Source organism: Pan troglodytes, chromosome 4, assembly GCF_028858775.2.
Source record: "Pan troglodytes isolate AG18354 chromosome 4, NHGRI_mPanTro3-v2.0_pri, whole genome shotgun sequence".
Taxonomy (NCBI): Eukaryota; Metazoa; Chordata; class Mammalia; order Primates; family Hominidae; genus Pan; species Pan troglodytes.
Genome location: NC_072402.2, coordinates 110,500,170 through 110,525,091, shown reverse-complemented (window position 1 = coordinate 110,525,091; position 24,922 = coordinate 110,500,170). Strand labels below are relative to the sequence as shown.

Genomic DNA, 24,922 nt, shown 5'->3' with positions numbered 1-24,922 from the left:
AAGGACTGTCTGTCCTTTTCAATTATCAATTCTAGAGTCCAACACAGTATCTGGCATATTTGTTAATTTAAAGATAATTATTAACACTTGTTAACAACAGAATCTGTTACCTTTTACTAAGCTCTGACAATATGCCAGGGACTGTGTTAAGGGTATCTTGCATTTAACTCTCCCAACTGTTCTATGAGGTAGAGGTTTTATCATCATCTTATTTTACTAAAGAGGAAACACTAAAGCTCAGAGACTTTTTGTTACTAAGCTAGTTAGTGAGGGAGTGTGATTTCCCAGGTTTGTTGACTCCAGAGCCACTTAACTAATCTACAGCTGACTAATAATTTAACCAATTTACGATCAATGTCCATTTAGGTTATTTCTAACTTTTTGCTATTGTTAATATTATGATGAATCTCTTCAAACATGTCTGATCACTCTTGACTGATTATCTCATTAGCAAAAAATCTTAGATGTTGTAGTGATGAGCTTCACAACAGGCACATTATAAATAATGCTAGATGCATTTGACAAAATTGCTCTCCAGAAAGGCTGTTTCATGTCATACAATTAAAAGCAACATATGAGAATGCCTGTTTGCTCACCATTACTGAGTGTTATTGATTTTTGCCAACTAAATGGCCCCCCCACGAAATCTGACTTTAGTTTTAATTTGTATTTATATATCATGCTTAGTAAAGTTGATCATCTTTCCATGTTTACAAGTCATTTTAATTTCTTCTTTTATTTCCTGTTCATATCCTTTGCCCATTTTAATTTTATTTTTAAAATTATTATTTATTTTTTTACTTCTACGATGGCTTGGAACCATTTTAAGATACTTTTTAAATAGTTGGTATATAAATACTGTTTTTTGCATCTTGAATTTTAACTTTTTACACGTCATAAATGTTTGCAAATAATGTGATCTTGGTTGTTTGTTTTGGAATCTCGCTATGATTTCCTGGCATACTGAAGTCTCAGGCTGTAATGTGAAATCTATCAATCCTTTCTTTATGGGTCTCCCACCTACATCATGATTATAAAAATGCTACCCATATTTTCTTCTAATCTTTTTATATTTTTAATGATTTTCATTTTGACATTAAATCTAATCTACTTAGAATTTATTTTGATGTAGTAAGTGTAATATGGATCCAATTTATCATAGCCAGCTTACTGGATAGGTAAGGTTTCCAAAGTACATAATAATTGGAAGATGACCCAAAGCACTACAAGTAGATCTATTCCTATGTAAATATTTTTTCTGTCATATAAGATTAAATTTTTCTTCCTTCTACATATGTGTAGGAATATATAAATGTTGCAAGTAATTCCCTAAACAAAAGACAGATAAATAACTCAAATGTGCTGTTTAAACATGATTGCCTTTGTCCTAATTTACCACTTGTTTTCCAATATAATGCTAACTAGTAATACTGAATGAAGTATGTTTGTTTTAACTCAGTAAAATAAATTTAAATACTTAATAAGACATTTTAAGCTTTACATTTTAATGAACTAATAGAAGCATATTCTTAAAAACAATACTATCAAAAGTAACCTAGAGAGACTAAGAAAATTTTCTGTATCAACAGTAGAAAAATTACCTTTAAGAACAATTTAGTGAAATTCTGTTTTTAAAACATTTACACTCTAAAAATATTCATTGAAGAAAATTTGGAGAATACAGAACACCCTAAAGAAAAATTCTGTTCTATTGCACTGTATTTCAATAAAAATCTAATAAGACAACTGATGGTAGCATAACAAGATAATAGTTCTGTATGTAAAAAGAAAAAGTTTACTTTCATAATTTTGCTGAAAATGATGTAATATTAAGCATAATTAGGCCATGTTGCCTTACTTTTTTGTGTGCATTACAATTATCTTTTTCAGTAAGACTTGGATTTCTAGATTTATATAATCTTTAAGTACAACAGGAAATAAAGCCTTTATAACTTTAAAAAAAACATAAAAATGTCTTTACATTGAAGGTCTTAGTGAAAGAGCAAACCTATTCAAGGTAAGCAAAAATAACTAGGTCAAATCATATATATAATCAAAATGCAGCTTAGAGTTATTTAAAAAAACTACTCACAATCATTTTAGACTAAAACATAGACACACAATCTATAGCTATAGAAATAGATCTAGAAAATCCTTACAGCATTATTGCTGATATAATAAAGAGAAATGACAGCACATTGGTACTGAATGCTTCTGGAAATATGCATTCAGGACTAAGAAAATAGGTAAGATTTATAGATCATTCTTAGAACCATCTTGCTTCATACTTTTCTGATATTTAAATAATTTTAAAAAATACGATAAAATAATTTATTTACCTGACCATTACCAGAAGTTGCCATGTTGATTTCTCCCACTCCTTGACCTTCATTCTGCCGCTCAGCATCATGTGAGCCGGTTTCATGCTTGTTCTGAGATGACCTCTGTTAAGATGGAGTTAACATCAGTACATGCAAAAATGGTGTAGGCTTTCTTAGCCCAAGGCTTTTTTTCTTTTTTTGTTTTAAAGCTCTGAATGCATCAATTATACAGACTGATAAAGGCATGGAACTGTGTATTACACTTCATAACCTCCAGTACGATTGGCGGTCGACTATCTCGGTAAGGGGAAAGTGAAGTGTGTCCCTTGAGCATTAGAGCTGCACGAGACAAAGGATTTTCTGAGACTCACAGGAATGCCATCCTCTACCAGCTGCGCTCACATTACTATCAGGAACATAACCCAAGTAGAACAAATAACTATCTTTTCTGCAAGGTCACATGATTCTGACATTTAATGGAGCTGCAAATACAACAGTTAAACTATTACCTAAGCTTACAAATATCTTCTACTTAGGTATATTTTCACATAGAATATATATATATGTATATCTTCTAATAAAAGTTAGGTGAAATAAAATGATAGGCTCTTAGCTTCTGATATGAATAAAACCCAAAGCCTTTTCTAATGCAACCACCATCTGTTAACAGGAAATTAAAATGACAGATTACATCCAGTAAAAGCAGTCATTTCAAGATAGATTATCCCTAGCACAAAGCAGTCACTTTATAAAAATACCACCACAAAATTAAAGAAATAAAAGAATTTCTCACGGTCATTTATAGAAACAGCTATATGCTTGTTCTAGGAAAACAATATCTAAAATAAAAATTATACATTAAAAATCTGACCTAACAGTGGATAATTAAATTACAAAATGATTCCTAACGTAATTTCTTTAAACATCAAGCTTTCCTACATCATTTAAAAAATGTGACTTAAAAAATTAATTTATATGCAACATTTCCATCAATAAACTAGTATCAGTTATATGCTGGCAAAAGTGAGGTAGCACTCAGTAATCCAGAAATAAGAATAATTAGTACCATCTGAAAATCACGCTATAGAATTTAATGGAATCCACAAGAATAGATATACATATATAAAGTCAACCTAGAGACAAAATGAATCTAAGACCACAAAGATTTGACACTAACGTAAGTGAAGATGTCAACATATTTAAAGAAAATTACTGACCATCTACTATGTTAGTTACTTGCATTAGATGCTGGGGAATACAGTGCTAGCAAAACTAGACATTGTTCTATGCTCTCTTGGACCTTACAGTTTAGTCAGGGACACTGTCAAATAATGACAGAAATAATAAAGGTAAAATTGACAAATGCCATGAAAGAAGGGTACAAGGTGCTGTAAATATATATAACAGAGAGATATGATATACTCTGGAGGTTTGGAAGAGCTCTCTTGGGAAGTGCTGTTTGAGTAAAGACTTGAAGAGTAAATAGGAGTTAACTAGGCAAAGGGGAGGAGTAGAGGATGAGTGTTCTGGGTAAAACAGATCACATGCAGAGGACCCAGGGTAGGAGGGAGTGTGGCTTGTTTTAGCATGTCAACGAATCATGGTGTGGATGAAGCACCAAAAATAAGGAGGAAAGTAGAACAAAAAGAATATGATAAAAAAAAATCTAAATTTTAATGCCTTTTTCTGCGATTCTTAGATGGCATTCTTGCCTTTTCTACTTGCAAGTTACAGTGAGGCCACTGCATGATTGCCCCCACATAATTAATATTAATATATTAATGGATAAAGTTGCAAGTAAATTTTATTTTTTAAGTCAAATTTTAAATGGTCTAAGTAGGGAGGAAACATAGGAAAGACCAGTTAGGAGGCTAATGTATTAATATAAATGTGAGACAGTGGCACTATGCACTAGGGAAGCAGTGACAGAGATAAAAGTGGAGACATAGAGGTAAATCTGATCGGGTTCGCTGACAGGATATGGGGAGTGGAGGAAGAGGTCTGGTGTCGAGTATTACTCCTACGTTCCTTAGCTCACACAATTCAATAATGATGGTGCTACTCCTCACAGAGATAGGTAATACTGAGGGAGGATGAAGGTTTTTTGCTGCAAGGTGGGGTAGTAAAGAGGGCTTAGGAGGAACAGATCATTAATTATGTTTTGAATATGTTGAGCAATATTAAAGTGCCTTTTTTTTTTTTTTTTTTGAGACAGAGTCTCGCCCTGTCACCCAGGCTGGAGTGCAATGGCGCGATCTCGGCTCAAACGATTCTCCTGCCTCAGCCTCCCGAGTAGCTGGGATTACAGGTGCCCACCACCATGCCCAGCTAATTTTTGTATTTTTAGTAGAGATGGGGTTTCGCTGTGTTGGCTAGGCTGGTATCGAACTCCTGACCTCCTGATCCACCTCCGTCGGCCTTCCAAAGTGCTGGGATTACAGGCATGAGCCACTGTGCCCAGTATTAAAGTGCCTCTGACATGACTCAGTGGAGATGTAGAGCTGACACAGAGATTTAGTACAGAGCTTAGGGCTAGAAAAATAAACTTGACAGCCATCAGCATATATATGGTCAGTGAAACCCTAAGCATAAATGAGACTGTTTAGGAAGAGAAGATACAGAGAAAAGAAAAATATGCCTTAGGAAATACCCTTAATTAATGTACAGAGAAAGGAAGATGAGTCTATAAAGGCCAGAGAGGCTGGGCACAGTGGCTCAGGCCTGTAATCCTAGCCCTTAGGGAGGCTGAGGCGGGAGGATTTCGAGCCTAGGAGTTTGAGATTACAGTGAGCTATGACAGTGCCACTGCATTCCAGCCTGGGTGAGACTGAGACCCTGTCTCAAAAAAAAAAAAAAGCCAGACAAGCGGGAGAAACCAGAAATGTGACTGATGATGGTGATGGATGATGCATATGGTAACATTTAAAAAAACCCGATGTTTACTATGCACTAATCACTTAGCACTTATTATTTAATCCTCAAACTAACCCTATGAAGTATTATTATCCCCATTTTATTTATTTATTTTTTGAGATGGAGTCTTGCTTTGTTGCCCAGGCTGGAGGGCAGTGGCACAATCTCAGCTCACTGCAACATCCACCTCTCGGGTTCAAGCAATTCTTGTGCCTCAGCCTCCCGAGTAGCTGGGATTACAGGCTCCCACCACCATGCTGGTTATGTTTTGTATTTTTAGTAGAGACAGGGTTTCATCATGTTGGTTAGGTTGGTCTTGAACTCCTGACCTCAGGTGATCTGCCCACCTCAGTTTCCCAAAGTGCTGGGATTATAGGCATGAGCCACAGTGCCCGGCCATTATTCCCATTTTATAGATAAAGAGATGGAGGCACAGAGAACATAAGTAACTTGTTTTCAGTCACATATCTAGTAAATGGCAGAGTCAGAGCTGGAATTCCAACCCAGGCAATTCCAACCCAGACTACCATTTAACATTTACTATCTTCATTTTCTTTCCTCCCTCCTCTTTCCTAATTACTTCTTTTTATTCTTTCACTGATCCTAGGCTACAGGCCTGCCTGCACTCTTTGATACACTGAAGACAAAAGAAGTGGTTGCTCACTATTATGAAAGATTAATTCTAACTAGTTTCCTCATTTCCATAGTTGCTTTACAACTTCTCCAAGGTTTTCTACTCTAGGTGATAGAACTTGAAAAAAAATTTTGGTGAGGTATTTAAATATCACAAAATCCATCCATTTTAAGTGTTCAATTAAATGACTTTTAGATTTATCAAGCACAGCTGTAATCCAGTTTTTGAACATTTTCATCATTCCAATAAAATTCCTGCTGTCCATTTACAGTTAATCCTCATTTCCACTTACAGTCAAACAACCACTAATGTACTTTTTGTCTTTAGAAATTTTGCCTTTTCTGGACATTTGATATAAATGGACTTATATCTCTGGCTTATTTTACTTAGCATGTTCTGGAGGTTCATCCATGTTATAAATTCTGCATCAGTAACTTACTTTTAATTGCTGAATAATATTCCACTGAAGGGATATAACAAATTTTGTTTATTTATTCACTAGTTGATACACATTTGCACTGCTTCTCCTTTGAGGCTATTATGAAAAAATGCTGCTAGTGAATGAACATACAAGTCTAAGTCTTTGTGTACACATATATTTTCATTTCTCTTGGCCAGATACCTAGGAGTAAGATTGCTGAGTCACATAACTATATGTTTAATATTTTGAGGAATCACTCAACTGTTTTAAAATGGTGGCTGTACTATTTAAATTCCCACCAGCAATGAGGGATCCTGCTTCTCCACATCTTCGTCGATGCTTATTATTGCCTTTATGATTAAAGTCATCATAATGGGTGTGAAGCAGTATCTCACTTGGGCTTTGATTTGCATTTCCTTAATGATTGAGCATATTTTCATGTACTTATTTGCCATTCCTATATATACCTTCTGTGGTGAAATGCCTATTTAAATCTTTTGCCCACTTAAAAGTTGAGTTGTATTTATCTTTATTAATGAGTTGCAAGAATACTGTGACTTTAGTAAGTATTCTTCATTTGCTATTATCTTTTAAGACACACTGCACTGTCCTCACAGCTCCCATGCCACCCAATGTACTTGCTTGTTAATAAATAAACTATGTCTGGAAGAACACACAAGAAAGTCACAGCACTGGTTGCCTCACATACCTTTATGTAACTTCTGAGTTTTGAATCATGTGTAATAATTAGTAGACTTAAATCACGTCCAGCATCTAGATCTTAAACCAGAGTTATAATACAGGTAGCCAAAGAAAATGCTATAAGAAATATGCTTCATGATAGAGAAATTATTTGGCAGAAGCTTTTCCCTTTCTCATATCTACTGCTCTATGAACTAATTTGCAAGTGTCCAATCCCCAATTTTCTCCATCTTCTAGCTTCTCCCTCTAACTTACATTAGAAGAATAAAATAATGCAATAAACAAACCACAAATGGCAAAATTGTAAAAAGTGGTTTTGTTCTTTCTTAAATGTGAAATGGCACCTTCCTTTGGTTTACACATTTACAAACTATCAGAATAATGCAACTGATGTAACTATTATCATAACAAAAGGAAGCAATAAGAGGTTGGATCATAGTAGCAGACAGTCTGCCCTAAATCCAATAATATGAATAAAAAGTTTTGAACAGATACAAGAAACACAAACAAGTTTCCAACCTGAAACTTGTAACAGTACTGGAAAATGAGGATTACTATTAATAAATGGTACTACAGTGAAATTGAAGGTGAACAGCATTAAATAAAATAGAGGGCTATTTTATATTATACAAATAAAAGATTCAATCAGCTAGAAAAAAATGTGACTATTGATTTAGAAATATCAAAACCTGTTAGATGCAGCAAAACAGTAATAATCAGAATACAAGAAAGATGGGGGGGAAAGAACTAACTGTAACTAAAGCTATTCAATTAAAAACAAAACACTGCCTATTTAAAAATAATTTAAAAAACAGACCAAAACGAATTTGCTTAAGGATGAAAGACACATAAAAACTTCAGTAGAAAGCCAAAAAGGTCATAATAAGTAGAATGCTACATACATCAATACCAACAGAACTGAAAAGGAGCAAAAAAATACTGCTTTTTTTCCTGGCCCTTGGAAAGGGCCAGGTAAAAAAAAGAGTCCATTGCAAAAATGAACACATTCTTTAAACTGCAAATATTTGACTTATATTTGCTTAAGACAGTCATGTTAAACTGCTTTTAGGATTATGACTATCACATTGTACTTAAACTGTCTACTTAGCAAATACGTTTCTACATATTTCAGATTCAGACGTACTAAATCCAAAGTTCCTCAGATATTAAAAAAGCCAGACATGGATGAAAATGTTTTTTGAAAGAACTCTTTCTTTCTAATCTCTTTCAGCTGAGTTTTTGGGGAAGGGGGGATACTCACCCCCTCCGATCTCCAAATAACCTGCTTCAATGGCTAGTTCTGCATTTTTCAGTTGAATGCTTTATTTCAGTTCCACTTTATTGTTACACAAATTTTCCACTATTTACATTACTTTGACTATTAAATTCTAATCATAGCTGGCAGGTGGTATACTATGATCACCTTCCTTTACAACTTCCTGTTGTCCATGGAGTTAAAGGTAATCTTTATTTTTTGTTCATTTGGGTTTCTGGGTACATATGACTGATGCTCAGCTTCTCTCCTACTGTGTAAATTTCCTTTCCCTTCAATACATTCAGAAACCGCAGGTATTCTGCTGATTTCATCTTCTTGGACTTAATCTCTCCTGGAATCCTCTCAATAGTTTCAATATGGACTGGCTGCTTTCTTTACCATTTATCTCAGGATGTCCCTTCATCTTTACTCTGTAGTTTCACTCATCTCTTTCTCTTGTATTATATCCCCTGGGTCTTGAGTTCCAAAAATTCATTTTTCTTGCTTTATATTTCGATTTCACTTGAGTATATCCTTTAATAGGTTCCAGAAAAGGGTGCATGAGAAAAACGTATTTGAGACTTTGCCTATCTAAAAGTGTCTTTATTCCACTCTCAAATTTAACACTTTGATTAAAGGCTAGAATGGTATAATAAAAAATATAGCTGGTCTTTGTTCATTTGTACCTGAGAGAGCTTCAAATACCCTTGGAATTTCTCGAGTGATAGGGGTGTGTGTTATGCTAATGAGGCAACTCAGGGTAGGCCACCAGATAGCAAAAAGATGGGTGGCTGTCACCATGTGATAAGAGAGTTAGAACTTTGGGCCAGACTGACCTCCAGGAAGAGAAGGAGGCTGGAAATTGAGTTTAATCCTCATGTGGCCAATTATTTAATTAATCATGCCTACAGAATAAAATTCTAATAAAAATTATGGATACCAAAACTCAGTGCAGCTTTCTGATTGGTGAATACACTGAAGTGCTGGAAAAGGCTGGGAACGGTGGCTTACGCCTGTAATCCTAACACTTTGGGAGGCCGAGGCGGGCAGATCATAAGGTCAGGAGTTCAAGCCCAGCCTGGCCAATATGGTGAAACCCCATCTCTACTAAAAATACAAAATATTAGCCAGGCATGGTGGCAGACACCTACAATCCCAGCTACTAGGGAGGCTGAGGCAGGAGAATCACTTGAACCCAGGAGGCGGAGGTTGCAGTGTGCCAAGATCACGCCACTGCACTCCAGCCTGGGCTACAGAGCGAGACTCTGTCTCAAACAAAAACAAAAACAAAACAATGAAGTGCTAGAAGAGTGACATGCCTAGATTCCACTAGGAGAAAGCATGAAATCTCTGCACCCCCATCCCCATCCCTACCCCCTTCCTTAGACCTTGCCCCATATGTCTCTTCATTTGGCCATTCTTGATCTGTATCCTTATAATAAAACTGTTAATCCTAAGTATAGTACTTTCAGTGAGTTGTGAGCCATTCTAATGAATTACTGAACGTGAAGGGGATGTGGAAGCCTGGAATTTGTAACACACTGGGCAGAAATGTGAGTGGCCTGGAGAAACTCAACATTTGTGGCTGGCATCTGAGCCGGGAGCAGTCTTGCGAAGGAGTTGGCTCTTAACCTGTTGGGGCTGTGCTAACTCTGGGTAGTTAGTGTGAGAATGGAATGGTACCACAGCACACGCACACAGGGGTGGAATTTATAGACAGCTTGGCAGCAGTCCTGGTGGCTTAGGGACACCCAAAACTTGTGGCTGGCGTTTGAAGTGGACAGTCTTGTGATTGACTTTGTCTTTTACTTGTGGAGCTGACTCTAACTCTGGGTAGTTAGGATCAAAATTGAACCCAACTGGAGGATATACAGTGGTGTCAAAGAACTGGGGTCAAAACATAGCTGCACATATTTTCTTTCAAAAGTTTTAAGAGGGGTCAGGCGCAGTGGCTCACGCCTGTAATCCCACACTTTGGGAGGCCAAGACAGGCAGATTGCTTGAGCTCAGGAGTTCGAGACCAGCCTGGGCAACATGGCAAAACCTCGTCTCTACAAAAAATACAAAAATTAGTCAGGCATGGTGGCACATGAGCTACTCAGGGGCTGAGGTGGGAAGATCACTTGAACCCAGGAAGCAGAGGTTGCAGTGAGCCGAGATTGCGCCACTGCACTCCAGCCTGGGTGACAGAAACTTTTTAAAGAGACTTACTTACATGGCAGGATTCACCAACAAAACAACCCAGCTAGATCATCCTACTTTTTTTTTTTTTTTTTTTTTAAGAGACTTAGTTCCACGTCTCTTAAAAAAAGAAAAGTTTTAAGAAATGCCTACCCTACTTCCCAGTTTCCAGTGCTGTTATTTACAAATGTAAAGGCATTTGCATTCCTGTTCCTTTATGTGAAATTTGTTTTCTCTTCCTTCTCCAGAAGGTTGTTAGAATATTCTTTTTATCCCCAGTGATTTGAAATTTCCTCATGATGTGTCTTAGTGTAGGATTATTCTTATACATGATGTTAGATACTGGAGAGACCATTTTTTTGGAAAACTAAGCCCCTTGTTAAAATTTCTGGGAAATTTTGATTTATTTCTCTAATTTCCTGTCTCCAGTTTCTCCATTTTCTTTTTGGAACTCCTTTTATTTGGATATTGAACCTTCCTAGAATGAGCTATACTGTCTGGTAGTTAGTGTCCACTCATATTTAAGAGCGGGCTATCTATGAAAAAGTTAAATGAAGCTCTATGCCTGAAGAATGGATTTTGTCAACTATATTACCCTATAGGGTGATCTAGGTGGGTTGTTTTGTTGGGTGAATTTTTCCATGTAAGTCTCTTTAAGTTTTTTTTCTTGGGTTAGTCACATTCTTCTGATTTTTTTTCTCCCTTTTTAATGTTCTCTCAGCAGAATCAGGGTTAGTCACATTCCTTATAGAAGTTCCTTCCAGAAACTTGCCTGGAGATTATAAGCCTGGATGCCAGTGGGGGTTTCAGCATTCAGTAGGTAAATTTTCATGTAATTCAGTGTTTCGTATGATACCCTCACGTTCAATTAAACAAGGTTGACACCTAACCAAAGACCCTTCGTTTACCCTCTCCACCTCTTCAGAGGAGAAAGCTCTCATCTTTTGCTGGGATTGGAAAGGAGCAGTCACCTAGCTGTACAGGGTTGTAGGGAGGTTCTGGAAAGTCCATCTGCTTCTTAACAGATTTTCAAATATCTTCCTGCTTTTAACCCTTTTTTATTCTCACATCCAGAGGTATCTAGTTGCTTCATGACTTTTCATTCCTATTGCTGCCTTATGGGTCAACCCTCTCTGATATGCTAGAATGTTATCACTTGTTTACCTGCTTTCCAGCTCCACGGATTTTACTGTGGTCACCTTCCCTGGTCTTAATGCCTCTTTCATTGTATACTTTTACTATCACTTTAATGGGGTTTCTGGAGTAAACACAGGTAAATGTGTATTATCAATTCTTACTATGGATTATCTATAAAAAAGTTTACTTACTGGATAGTAGCCAAATTAAGTTAACTATTTGATTATATGTAAGCTGACAGCTAAAGTAAGGTATCTATATTTACAGTTTTATAAATTTTAACTGCCTAAAAGTTAGATAAAATCAAAATAGTCCAAATTTTTGATAATTTAATTTCACGAAAAAAATTACGGTATTTAAATTCTCTGAAAGAACATCTATATTTCAATGGTGTCACATTAAATTATACATGTTTTCTTTTCTCAGAATAACTACCTATTTTTATACCCACAAACAAGAAAGGCAATTTACTAACCTCTGCTTCTGTTGCTTGGGACTGTAAAAGCTGTCGTATACGAAGTATGTCCTTTTCGATTTGCTGAATTCTGGCTATTCTTCGCTAAAATAAAACAAGAAACCTAATTAGTTATGTTTTTATTAATAATATTAATAGAAATAATCATACTATGGCTTCCACTTAAAAGCTCAGGGTTATGTCAAATCATTCTTATTTAAAAAGCTAGACATATAAATATATTCACCCTTTAATAACAAATTGGGGTCAGTTCAATTTTTCTTTTCTTTTTTTCTTTTTTTTTCGAGACAGAGTCTCGCTCTGTTGCCCTGGCTGGAGTGCAGTGGCATAATTTCAGCTCACCGCAACCTCCGCCTTCCGGGTTCAAGTGATTCTTTTGCCTCAGGCTCCCGAGTAGCTGGGACTACAGGTGCGCACCACCACGCCCAGCTAATTTTTGTATTTTTAGTAGCGATGGGGTTTCACCATATTGGCCAGGCTGGTCTCGAACTCCTGACCTTGTGATCCGCCTGCCTCGGCTTCCCAAAGTGCTGTGGGCTTACAGGCGTGAGCCACTGTGCCCGGCCCTGGGTCAGTTCAATTTTTTGTAATACACTGGACTTTATTCAACAGATGTCTAGATCTGCTTAGTAAAACTGGAAATACAAGTCATATATCAAATTGTATGTTGCATGAATTATGAAAATTGACACAATACACATTGTGAAAATTTATTCTCAAAAAATATTTCAACAAAGAGAAAATTACACCTGCATTTAATCTTTTATATTAATCGAGACATTAATACAATATAATAAATTTATATAAACATAGTATACCAGTAAAGGGAAAGAACATCTGATTTGTTTTAATAAATATCAGGGTCCCCAACCTTTTTGGCACCAGGGACTGGTTTCGTGGAAGAAATTTGTCTACTGACTGGGGCAGGGGAAGTCTCAGGATAAAACTGCTCCACCTCAGGTCCTCAGGCATTAGATAAGATTCTCATAAGGAGCCCGCAACCTAGATCCCTCACATGTGCAGTTCACAAGCGGGTTCATGCTCCTAATGCAGCCACTGATGGTGGCAGGAGGCAGGGCTCAGGTGGTAATGCTTGCTCATGGCCTGGGGGCTGGGGACCCCTGGTTTAAACAGTAGGCCCAACTCTTCCCCAAAGTTACTTCTGTCATAAGTTAGTAGTATTTTTCAGCCTTTCCAAGTACCTAACTGTGGCTAAACATTATTTTTTCTCCAACACTAGGATCATAAAGAGGATAGAGCTTTTGCTTTTCCACTACATGGAGACCATCAACTGGTCACAAAGCAGTAACTACAGATTGAACCACATGGAATGCAAACAATGTGGGGAATATGTTGTGTGTGTGTGTGTGTGTTTTTTAAGCTAGACTTCATTTTAACTTTTATGAATACTAGTGGAAGTGGAAAAAACAACTCACTTATGAATAAAGACTTTGCAAATCTCTCATAAAGCTAGTTTATGACAAATCAAACACATATGTTTTAAAAACAAGTACTGACAATGCTGTACCATTTTCTGTAATAATTCTATAGTTATTGACATCCTAATATTGAGAAATCAAAAATTATATTATAAAAGTAAACTGTTTCAGTAAGGGGTGTGTGTGTGTTAGAAGCTAGATGGAGTAGTTTCCAAACATTTTTCAGTTATGTTCTCCATCAATAAAATATTTCGGAACAAATATCACCCCCAACAGATAAATAATAAAAGTACTATAGCAATTAGCTTTAAATACATGCAGTTATAAAACTTACTCTTTGATCACATCTAGTTTTACTTAAATACAATGCCTTCATGCTTTTCTTACTACCATAGTAAAAATGTTTACTGCTATCATCCAGTCTTATGATAAACAAAGAACAGAAAAACTCAAGTTGTGTTCGCTGCCAGGCATGGTGGTTCACGCCTGCAATCCCAGCACTTCAGGAGGCCGAGGCAGATGGATCACTAGGTCAGAAGATTGAGACCACTCTGGCCAACACAGTGAAACCCCGTCTCTACTAAAAATACAAAAAGAAATTAGCCAGGCATGGCTGACGCGTGCCTGTAATCCCAGCTACTCGGGAGGCTAAGGCAGGAGAATCGCTCGAACCCAGGAGGCAGAGGTTGCAGTGAGCCGAGATCGTGCCACAGCACTCCAGCCTGGGCGAGAGTGAGACTCCGTCTCAAAACAAAAACAAAAACAAAAACAACCCCCACCCCCCAAAAAAAACCCAAATAAAACAAGAAGCTGTGCTCACAGTCCCAAATTAATCTATCTTAATTTTCTCCCTCTTTTCTTTCTTTTTAACAATATAACTAAGCTGATTCTCTATCATGATTCTGAAAGTAGTAAACTTAAGGTAAAAAAATATTCTCAGGCCAGGCACCGTGGCTCAGGCCTGTAATCCCGGCACACTGGGAGGCCAAGGTGGGCAGACTGCTTAAGCTCAGGAGTTTGAGACCAGCCTAGGGAACATGGTGAAACCCCGTCTCTACAAAAAATACAAAAATTAGCCAGGCATGAGGGCATACGCCTGTAGACCCAGTGACTTGGGAAGCTGAGGAGGGAGGATGGCTTGAGCCTGGGAGGCGGAGGTTGCAGTGAGCCGATATCGTGCCACTGCCCTCCAGCCTGGGAGACAGAGCCAGACTGTCTCAAAAAAATAGGAAAAAAAAAAAAAAAAGAATATTCTTTAACTAACAAATCTTACCATGTCCAATTCACAGTATGAAAACCATCTGAAGAAGTACCTGTACTTTTGGTAGTTTTCTAAAGATATTGCAAAGATGAGTGATCATTTCCATAACCAGGTGGCAAATACTTCCTAGCTTTAGAGAAATAGCCAAGCTACATAAAATTACTGGATTTCTAAATTTGATTGTTTCCTCCTTTTCTATATAATCAGTTTCTATATAATTAGCTCCCTTCCATCAATATAGTCCTAAATAAAAATTTTTAATATTTAGAGGATGAAAATAGGAAATTATATCTCCCACTCCTCTCCATTTTACACTACATTTCCATATTGCCAGTATCTCACTAAATACTGAGGTCATGTCTATGTCTTGATGTCCAGTGAGGTGGATGGTTTCTGACATGACATTCCTTGTGCTTCTGTTTCTAATATGAAAATAGAAGAAGCCACTACACCTTGAGTATTCCTAATCCCTATACCTAATACAAAAATCCAAAACCCAAAATGCTCCAAAACAGGAAACTTTTGGAGCACCCACATGGTGCTCAAAGGAAATGCTCACTGCAGCACTTCACAATTTGGATTTTTGGATTAGGATGCTTAACCACTAAGTATTTCTTTCCTTTTTCTATATGACAAGAATATTTGTGAAATTATATTTAATAACAAACTGTTCAGGAGTATGGACTTGATATGACTTTAGAAAAAAGTGATTTTTAAAAACTGCAGTAGTAATACAGATTCAGGATAACTCTCCACAAATTAGAATAGAAGGTAAATCCCTTAACTTGATAAAGGGTACACTTAACTGTGTAAACAACACACTTAACTGTGAAATTTTAGAAGAATTCCCTTTAAAGTCAAGACAAGAAAAAGAAGACCACTATCATTGTTTCTATTCAAAGATATATTAGAGTTCTTACACAATACAACAAAAGAAAAAACGCTGTAAGGACTGGAAAGGATAACCAAATTGTCATTATTTGCGAACAATATGACAGTGTATAGAATCTTAAACCGGCGATGATATAATAAAATATTTCAGGAAGACTGCTGGATACTTTTCACTTAAACGTAATTTACTAATATAATTAAAGAAATTCTCACTTATAATAGCAATAAAAACTGTAACATATCTAGGAATAACTTTTTTAAATGATATGTAAGACCCCTGTGGAGAATTTGACAAAACCTTATTGAAGGATATAAAATAAAACCTAAATGAATAGAGAGATATAAAATTAGTAAGAATACCTAATAATTTGCTTACTATGTGCCAGGTTCTGAGTGCTTTTACATATATCAACTCATTTAATCCTCACATTTTACAGTTTATCACTATCTGTATTGTATTGACAAGAAAACTGAGGCAGAGAATTTACCTAGGATCACGGTGTTGCTAAGTGGCAGGTCTGGGATTTGAATATAGAAGGTCTGGTTCCAGAGTCCATCCTTTCAACCAAGACTAAATATTATGAAGGTCTGACTTCTCCTTAATCTATAAATTTAATGTAATTCTAATCAAAAGTCCATGAAGCTTTTATCTGAATTAGAAGCTGACATTAAAGTTTAAATGACAGAGTAATAAGGCAGAATACTACGTTTTTAAAAACAAAGAAGGATTCACTCAACTGGATATCAAGATTTATAAAACTGCAGCAAATGAAAAATGTGGTATCAGTGCAGGCATGGAGAAGCTAAAGTGGACTAACAGAAGAAAGTCCAGAAATATCCAGCATATATAAACTTGGTATGTGATAAGAGATGACATTACTCATCGATGAGGAACTAGTGCGGTATCCAATACATGATAATGAGAAATTCAGTTAACAACATAAATATATGTATGTATGACTATACATAACTGTATATACACACATGTATAAATCATGTGCATGTATAATACACATACACACATATATAAGTAATATACATATAAGTTAGATTCCTGCCTCCACAAAATACATAATAGCAAACTCAAGATGAATTAAGGAGCTAATAGAAGATTACCTTTACGACTTCAGTACAGGAAAAGATGTATAAATCTGGCAATATAACTAATTTAGCTCTATCATAAAAGTTTATTTTTGTTATGAGGCTAATACAGATAACAGATTTGGTGGGGAGGAATTGAGATGTATATTATCTACAAAGGATTGGTATCAAGAGGACATTAAAACATCTCTCAAACAAATGAAAACAAGACATTTAACAATAGGGAATGAGCAAGGGATATGAAGAAGTAACTTAGAAAGAAAACCCCAAAATCTAATAAATATATTCGAGATTCAACTTCAGTAGCTCAGGAAAATACAAAGTTTAAGATGACAAAATGTTTCACTACCCACTGATTGTTAATGATAAATTCTGACTCACAAGTGATGGAGAAGACATACAGAAACAAGAATTGTCACATACTACTATTAGGAATGTAAACTAAAAAGATTACTTTAAGAGCAATTTGGCAAACACTAATTCAAAACACTCATACCTTATGACCAGTAATTATGCTTTTAGATATATATGCTAGGGCAACAGTCAGCAAACTAGGGCCTACTAAGCCATCTGTTTTTGTAAATTAAGTTTTACTGAAACACAGCCATGCCCATTTGTGTTCATAAATTATCTATGGTTGCTTTCTTGTTAAAAGGCACGGTTGAGGCCAAGAGTGGTGGCTCACGCCTGTAATCTCAACATTTTGGGAGGCTGAGGCGGGTGGATCACCTGAGGTCAGGAGTTCGAGGCCAGACTGGGCAACATAGTGAAACCCCGTCTCTACTAAAAATACAAAAATTAGCCAGGCGTGGTGGCACACGCCTGTAATTCCAGCTACTTGGGAGCCTGAGGCACAAGAATCGTTTGAACCTTAGAGGCGGAGGTTGCAGTGAGACAAAATTGCACGACTGTACTCCAGCCTAGGTGACAGAGTAAGACTCTGACTCAAAAAAAAAAAAAAGAAAAAGAAAAAGGCAGGGTTGAGTAGTTGCAAAAGAGACCATATGGTCCACAAAACCTAAATATTTACTATGTGGCCTTCTAAGAAAAAGATTGCTGACTCCTCACCTAGAGAAACTCTTGCATGTTTGTTTACAAGACATGAATAAGTATGTTTATCAGAGCTGTTTTTTTTTTAATACTTTAAGTTTTAGGGTACATGTGCTGTTTTTAACTGAAAAATTAGAATCAACTTAAGTGTCCATCAACTAGGGAGGAGATAAACTATATTAAACAGTATCATCAATTATGGCAATATAGAGGTGTACTTACACCTTCACCCCACCAATTCCCACATCCCAGTAGTAAGCTCTATTAACAAACTGATGTGCACTTTTCCAACCTTTGCTTACATGCCTATGGAAGGGTAAGTACCACCATACTAGGTGACCAAATACACACTGAACAAGTAAGAGTAAATAACCATGCAGTTAAGAGGTACCTGGAGACTAACAATCTCACATAGGTAGGCAAAAGTGGATTTTGAGTTTTCCTAAATTATTTACTAGTCATCTGTGTTTTACTGGTCATTTGCCATCTTTTTAATGAATTGCCTTATTACATCCTCTGTCCATTAAAAAACATGGGTTAGGCAGGTGCGATGTACACGCCTAAAGTCCCAACTATGTGGGAGGCTGAGGAAGGAGGGTTGCTAGAGCCGTTTGAGGCTGTAGTGTATTATGATTGCTCCTGTGAATGGCCACTGCGCTCCAGCCTGGGCAACCAGCAAGACCCCCTCTCTGAACAAAACAAAAACACAGGGTTGTCTTTTTCTTATTCATTTGTAGGAATTCTTATATTTTAGAGATATTAACATTTTCCCCTTTATGTGTTATAAGTATTTTTCTAATTTATCTTTTGTGCAATGAATGATTTAAAATGTTATGAGATAAATCCCAACTTTCCTTCCTCTTTACTGCTTTTGAGTCTCCATTCATATTTAAGAAGATCTCTTGCCTGTATTTTATTCTATTAATTTTAGATTTATTTTTCACATTTGAATAGCTAATCAACCTATAACTTTTCTAAAGATGTGAGGTAAGGGTTTAATTTCTCATCTTCTGAACAGGTCATTGGTTGTACCTATATAATTTATTGAGTAATTTACCAATTTCTCCAAAATTTATAATGTAACTTCTGTCATATAAAGGTTGTAAATATTCCTGTACCTCTTTCTAGTCTCTATCATTTGCCTAAATTTATTCCTGTGCTATTATCATACTGTGATTATTCCAACATCTTCACAGTAAATTTTAACAAATGCTAAGGTAAATCTTCAATTATGCGTTCTTTCATAAATGTTTTTGGAAATTCTTGCATTATAAACTTTATAATCATTTTTCTAGGTTCCAAAAAATTTAGTGTCCTTCAACAATTTTATGTTTTTCTTTATGCAGGCTTTTTCTAGTTACTTTAAAGTTTCCTGTTATTGTGAACAGGTCCTCCTACCCCCATTTCCACTTTTAACTGGTAGTTATTGCTGATTTTTGTATGTATCTTAACTTGAGATACCTTACTAAATTCTCTTACTAGTTTAAATACTTTTTAGTTCATTTTGTATAGCTTTTCTAGGCAAACCACCACATCATTTACAAATAATTATTTAATCTCTTCCTTTCTAGTTCAAAAATAGTGTAGGATTCATAACACTTATTTTGTTTTTTCTACTTGCATTAGTCAAGCCTGTCAAACAAAGTTAAATAATAGTGATGACAGCAAGCTACTCAAACATATTAATGATAGCAACAATGATTACCTCATTATTTCTGTTTTCTTTTTCAAGACAAGGTCTTGCTCCGTCACCCAGGTTGGAGTGCAGTGGCATGATCATAGCTCACTGCAACCTCTAATTCCTAAGCTCAAGCAATCCTACCACCTCAGCATTCCTTAAGGCAGCTGGGATTACAGTTGTGTGCCAACACTACTGCTAACTTGTGACCCTCTTGAGTCAGCCTCCCAAAGTGCTGGGATTACAGGCCTGAGCTATTTCACTCAGTCACTATTTTCTTAATATAAGGTTTGCTTCTGGTTTGTGGTAATACTTATGTTTAAAAACTTTCATTCTATTCTTATTTTATTTGGAATTCTTATTTACTCCTTCCCCTTGCAAATGAGATCCCATATTTTTTCTCATAGCCTCAGACCCTCCTGAGATCTCCTCTTCCAGGACTGTTGTTGTTTCACTTGTTGAATCACCCAAGCAGGGAGTTAGGAGGGAAAGGAGTGCTTTGGCTACCATATTCCCACTATTCTCAGTATGGTATTTTATAATAGCTTGCATACTATTCATTTAATAATTTAAAATATGTATCTATATTCTGCCCTAAAGTAAGTATTTCTGTACACAACATATTCCTAGATGTCCTATAGAAACACAGGGTCATAGAGCATAGGCATTTTAATTTTGGCAAATAATGCCAAACTGTCCTCCAAAAATGTATCAATTTATTCTTAAAAGAACAGGGTAGACAATGTTGGCTGGGTGCAGTGGCTCATGCCTGTAATCCCAGCACTTTGGGAGGTCAAGGCAGGCAGATCACTTGAGGCCAAGAGTTCAAGACCAGCCTGACCAATATGGTGAAACCCTGTTTCTACTAAAAATACAAAAATTAGCTGGGCGTGGTGGCACACAACTATAGTCCCAGCTACTCAGGAGGCTCAGGCATGAGAATCGCTTGAAGCCAGGAGGTGGAGGTTGCAGTAAGGCGAAATCAAACCACTGCACTCCAGCCTGTGTGACAGAGCAAGACTGCGTCTCAAAAAGAAAAAACAAAACAAACAAAAAAGATTTAAAGGTAGATGATGTTTTTACTTTCACACCCTTGCTAATACTGCATGTCATCAAATTATAAAGTTTCGGGCAGCCTGATAGGCAAAAAAAAATAGTACCTTACTTTATATTACATTTCCCTGATGTGTAGTGATGTTTAAGCATCTTTTCACAATTGTTTATTAGACATTTGAACTTAATTTTCTGATGGAACTATTCACATCTTCTGACTATTTTGCTATTTGGTTATCTGTTTTCTTTCCTTTCTTTCTCTCTCTTTTTTTTTTTTTTTTTTTTTTTTTGAGTGCAGTGGTGAGATTGTAGCTCACTGCAGCCTTGAAATCCTGGGCTCAAGGGATCCTCCTCAGCCTCAGCCTCCCAAGTAACTAGGTCTACAGATGTGCACCATCATACTCAGCTTTTTTTTTTTTTTTTTTTTTTTTTTGGTAGAGGCAGGGTCTTGCTATCTTGCTCAGGCTGGTCTCGAACTCCTGGGCTCAAGTGATCCTTCTGCCTCAGCCTCTCAAAGTGCTAGAATTACAGGTGTGAATCACCATGCCTGGCATGTTTGACCATTTTCAATTGATTTGTAGGTGATCCTTGTAGAGTAGGGATATTAAATCTCTTATATATTCTACCAACATTTCCATTATTTGCCTTTTTATCTTGTTTACAATTTCTTTAACCTTAACCTTCATATAACTATTTCCAGAATAAATGAACACATATGTTTCTCAAAATACAGAATAAAATTTCCTTAGAATATTAACTACCAAAATGAAGGATACTGCATTCCAGAATAAAATAAGAATGACTGTATCAGCGCTTATGTGAACAAAATGGCCAAGAAAGAACTCAAGTTAACCTCTCCTCAGGGATATAAAATGTCTGGAATACACCTACTTATATTTATATAGCACAAGAATTTTTACAACTACCATCACATCTTGTTCTTTAAGGATCTCTCTCTCTAAAAAAAAAGCTTATATTAACAGACACAGAAAAACTAACTTATGTCTACAGTATCCCATATATTCATGTTCTAAAAATGCAAATTCATATAAACCAAAGTATTAGTTGTTTTTTTGAAACAAATAAACCTAACATTTTAAAATAATTCCATGAAAATCTAAAATTTAAATCTAAATGTAAAATGCAATGTATTTTTAGAAGTTATTTATATATTCTTGATTTTAGTTCTTTGCCAGTTATATGGTAATAAATATCTTCTCCCAATTTGTAACTTATCTTTTCACTTTCTTTCAGGTACCTGTTGAAGATAAATTTTTAATTTTAATACAGTAAACTTATTGGTCTTTTATCATTAGCGTTTTAAGTCTTTCTTAAGAAATACTTTCCTACTCTAATATCAGAAACATACTTATGTATATTTTCTACTGAAAGGTTTAAAGTTTTACTTTTGACATTTAAGTCACGAATCTTTCTGACTGGGATAGGGGCAAGAGGGAAGGTAAGAAAAAATGATATATTACATACACGTATTATAACTAACATGTACACATACATGCACATGCACACAAACACTAGTTAAGCCCCCAACCTCATTATGACCTTAACCTTCATTATGAAACTAACATGTATGGACTATGAAATGTAGTATGGTACTGGTGTTTTAGTAGCACCTTAGCCTACCACCATACTCCAAAACAGATAGAATATACATTATGTTTAGGCTGGGTGATATGGTTTGGCTGTGTCCCCACCCAAATCTCATCTTGCAGCTCCCATGTGTTGTGGGAGGGACCCAGTGGGAGATAATTAAATTATGGGGGTGGGTCTTTCCTGTGCTGTTCTTGTGATAGTAAATAATTCTCACGAGATCTGATGGTTTTAAAAATGGGAGTTTCCCTGTCAGTCTCTCTCTTTTTGCCTGCTGCCACCCATGTAAGACATGACTTGTTCCTCCTTGCCTTCCACCATGATTGTGAGGATTCCCCAGCCACGTGGAACTGTTAAGTCCCTTAAACCTCTTTCTTTTGTAAACTGCCCAGTCTCGGGTATGTATTTATCAGAAGCCTGAACACAAACTAATACACTGGGCATGATGACTCTAAATCCTAGCACTTTGGGAGGCTGAGGCAGGTGGATCACTTGAGGTCAGCAGTTCAAGACCAGCCTGGCAAACATGGCGAAACCCCATCTCTACTAAAAATACAAAAATTAGCTGGGCATGGTGGCGCACGCCTGTAATCCCAGCTACTCAGGTGGCTGAGGCAGGAGGATTGCTTGAGCCCAGGAGGCGGAAGTTGCAGGTGAGATCATGCCATTGCACTTCAGCCTAGACAACAGGGTGAGACTCAAGAAAAAAAAAAAAATCATTATGTTTAGGAAGTGTCACAAAAAAAATAAAGACTATACTTCAAGGAATGTAAAATATCCTACAGTAGCCATTTTAAAACTATTTAATATGTTTTATAGAATACAAAATGTATGTGTATCACTACCATGTAAATGCTGGTCTCTGCTTTTATTTGCTATATTTACTTAAAGAAAATCTTTAAATGTTTTCCTCCCAATTTGTCCCAAAAGTTAAAAAAGAAAACAACAGCCCACGCTAGTTTTGAAACAGTAGGCAATTGGCAAGGCCTCTTCAGGGCTTTAAAACATTAGTCAGTCATAAACTTGTTTGAATATAAAAAGGCTATATTCAATAATATATAAAAATACTTAATAGCAAAGCTAGCTAATACTCTTTCTTGACATTGAAGGTAGAAATATGGGAATGTTCTCCATACAACTTACTTCATCTCTCCTAAAATTCTCTTTGTTTCCTTCCTATTATCCTTGAATGAGGGTTAAGTGCACAATTTGAAGAGCAGTGACATGTTCTGAATGCCTTTATACAGTCTAAGATTACAAGAAGTAAAAATTTCAAAGGAGAACTGAAGCTAGTTATTAGCTACCAGAAGACCACCATTTAACTCTCTCTCCCTTATAATTCCAAGGCAGAACAGAACAGTAACAGGGGAAATGAATATGGTAAAGACACAACTATGTGAATATTGATTATGTTGCTCAGCAGCCATGATAAATCTTATTTTTAAATAGAGCCAAAATAAACACAGCCTTATAAATGTCTTTAATAAAATTTAATCAATATTAACAGAGCTGTAATTCATTTTATTCCTAATAGCTCTTTGCTGTTTTATCACTTAGAAACAAGTAACTTACCTGTGCTCGTTTTTCCATATCCTGGCAGGTACCTAGTTGTTCTTCCATCGCAACTCTGATTTGCCTTGCTTCATATTCCAATTGCCTTCTGGTCATATCTGTTTGTAAGGAAAACTAAAACCACAAAAAATAAAAAAGTATCAATATCTTGTATTTATGTTAATCAGTAAAAGCAAAAAAGCACATAAGTACCAATAAAGAAAATGAATAAGCAAATACGTCAGTCATGGTGCATGAGAAAATTATTTTTTACTCCAAGGAGTGTTTAAATTTGATTATAGGTGTCAGACTCAATCTGGATCCCTGATGTGACGTGGAATTCAAACACTTATTTGCCAAAGTCACAAGTGGCTTTAATTAGATTGGCCTATTTCACTTAAAATATATAATTGGTCCAGTTAGAGTGAGGCTAAATTCAGTTGCCTTATGACTCTTCTCTACTGAAGAGGCACTACTTTTAGTTATTAAATACTAGCATATTAATGTGGACAACATAGAAATATCAAGAAACAAGTCCATCATTCTTAAGCTTATACTTCAACTTAAGGTAAGGATTACCATATACATACAGATTAAATTGAGAGAACTTTTCCATTAATCAAATGAGGAATATGGGATAAGAAAAAGCCTACATGTAAGAAAGATAATCATAGAGTGGATAAAGTCAACACAGACTTTGGTAAAAATTCAAAAGTAAAGCAAAGTTGAAACAAAAACAGGTACTTCTTCAGAATGGGTAATAACTCATTCAAAAATTTATTAACCCTTTAATTAAAATTCCAAGGACTGTGATAACTGCCAAGCATGCAACAGGATTTTAAAAGGACAAGGTAATGAAACATATAAACCCATGCCCAAAAGGTAATAAAAACTGATTAAATAAAATGATAGGTAACAGACTTATAATGGGCCATGAAGGGAATCAGGAAATGTTATAGATTTTCTGTGTGCCCTTAGAAAACTGTATATGACATATATCTGACTCAGAATAGCATTCTGGTCCAAGAACTCCAAATTGTGTTGTCAGTTGTAGTTAGATTAGTTCTCACCCTTTTCCCTTTGCAACATACAGATGACATTCATATGCAGAATGCATTCCCTTAGGCATACCCAAATTATGGGTTGCAATAGAGATGAAATAGTCTGCATGTTATTTCTTATTCCTACTGAGCCAGTTGTAACTCCACTTATTAGTCCTCCACTTCCCAAACCCTCTCTGCAAAAAAAAAA

General features: G+C 36.0%; 1 protein-coding gene across 35 annotated transcripts in view; it reads right to left on the bottom strand.

Annotated features, from left to right (window-relative positions):
- APC (APC regulator of WNT signaling pathway) overlaps positions 1 to 24,922 on the bottom strand; it is a 134,902-nt gene that overhangs the window by 41,236 nt on the left and 68,744 nt on the right. For all 35 annotated transcript variants that reach the window (XM_063810552.1, XM_063810549.1, XM_063810566.1 and 32 more), the window contains 3 exons: positions 23,693 to 23,806; positions 12,040 to 12,123; positions 2,340 to 2,444 (listed from right to left, as the gene is read on the bottom strand). In XM_063810552.1, the coding sequence (XP_063666622.1) occupies positions 2,340 to 2,444; positions 12,040 to 12,123; positions 23,693 to 23,806 (303 nt within the window). The remainder of the gene's footprint in view (positions 1 to 2,339; positions 2,445 to 12,039; positions 12,124 to 23,692; positions 23,807 to 24,922) is intronic.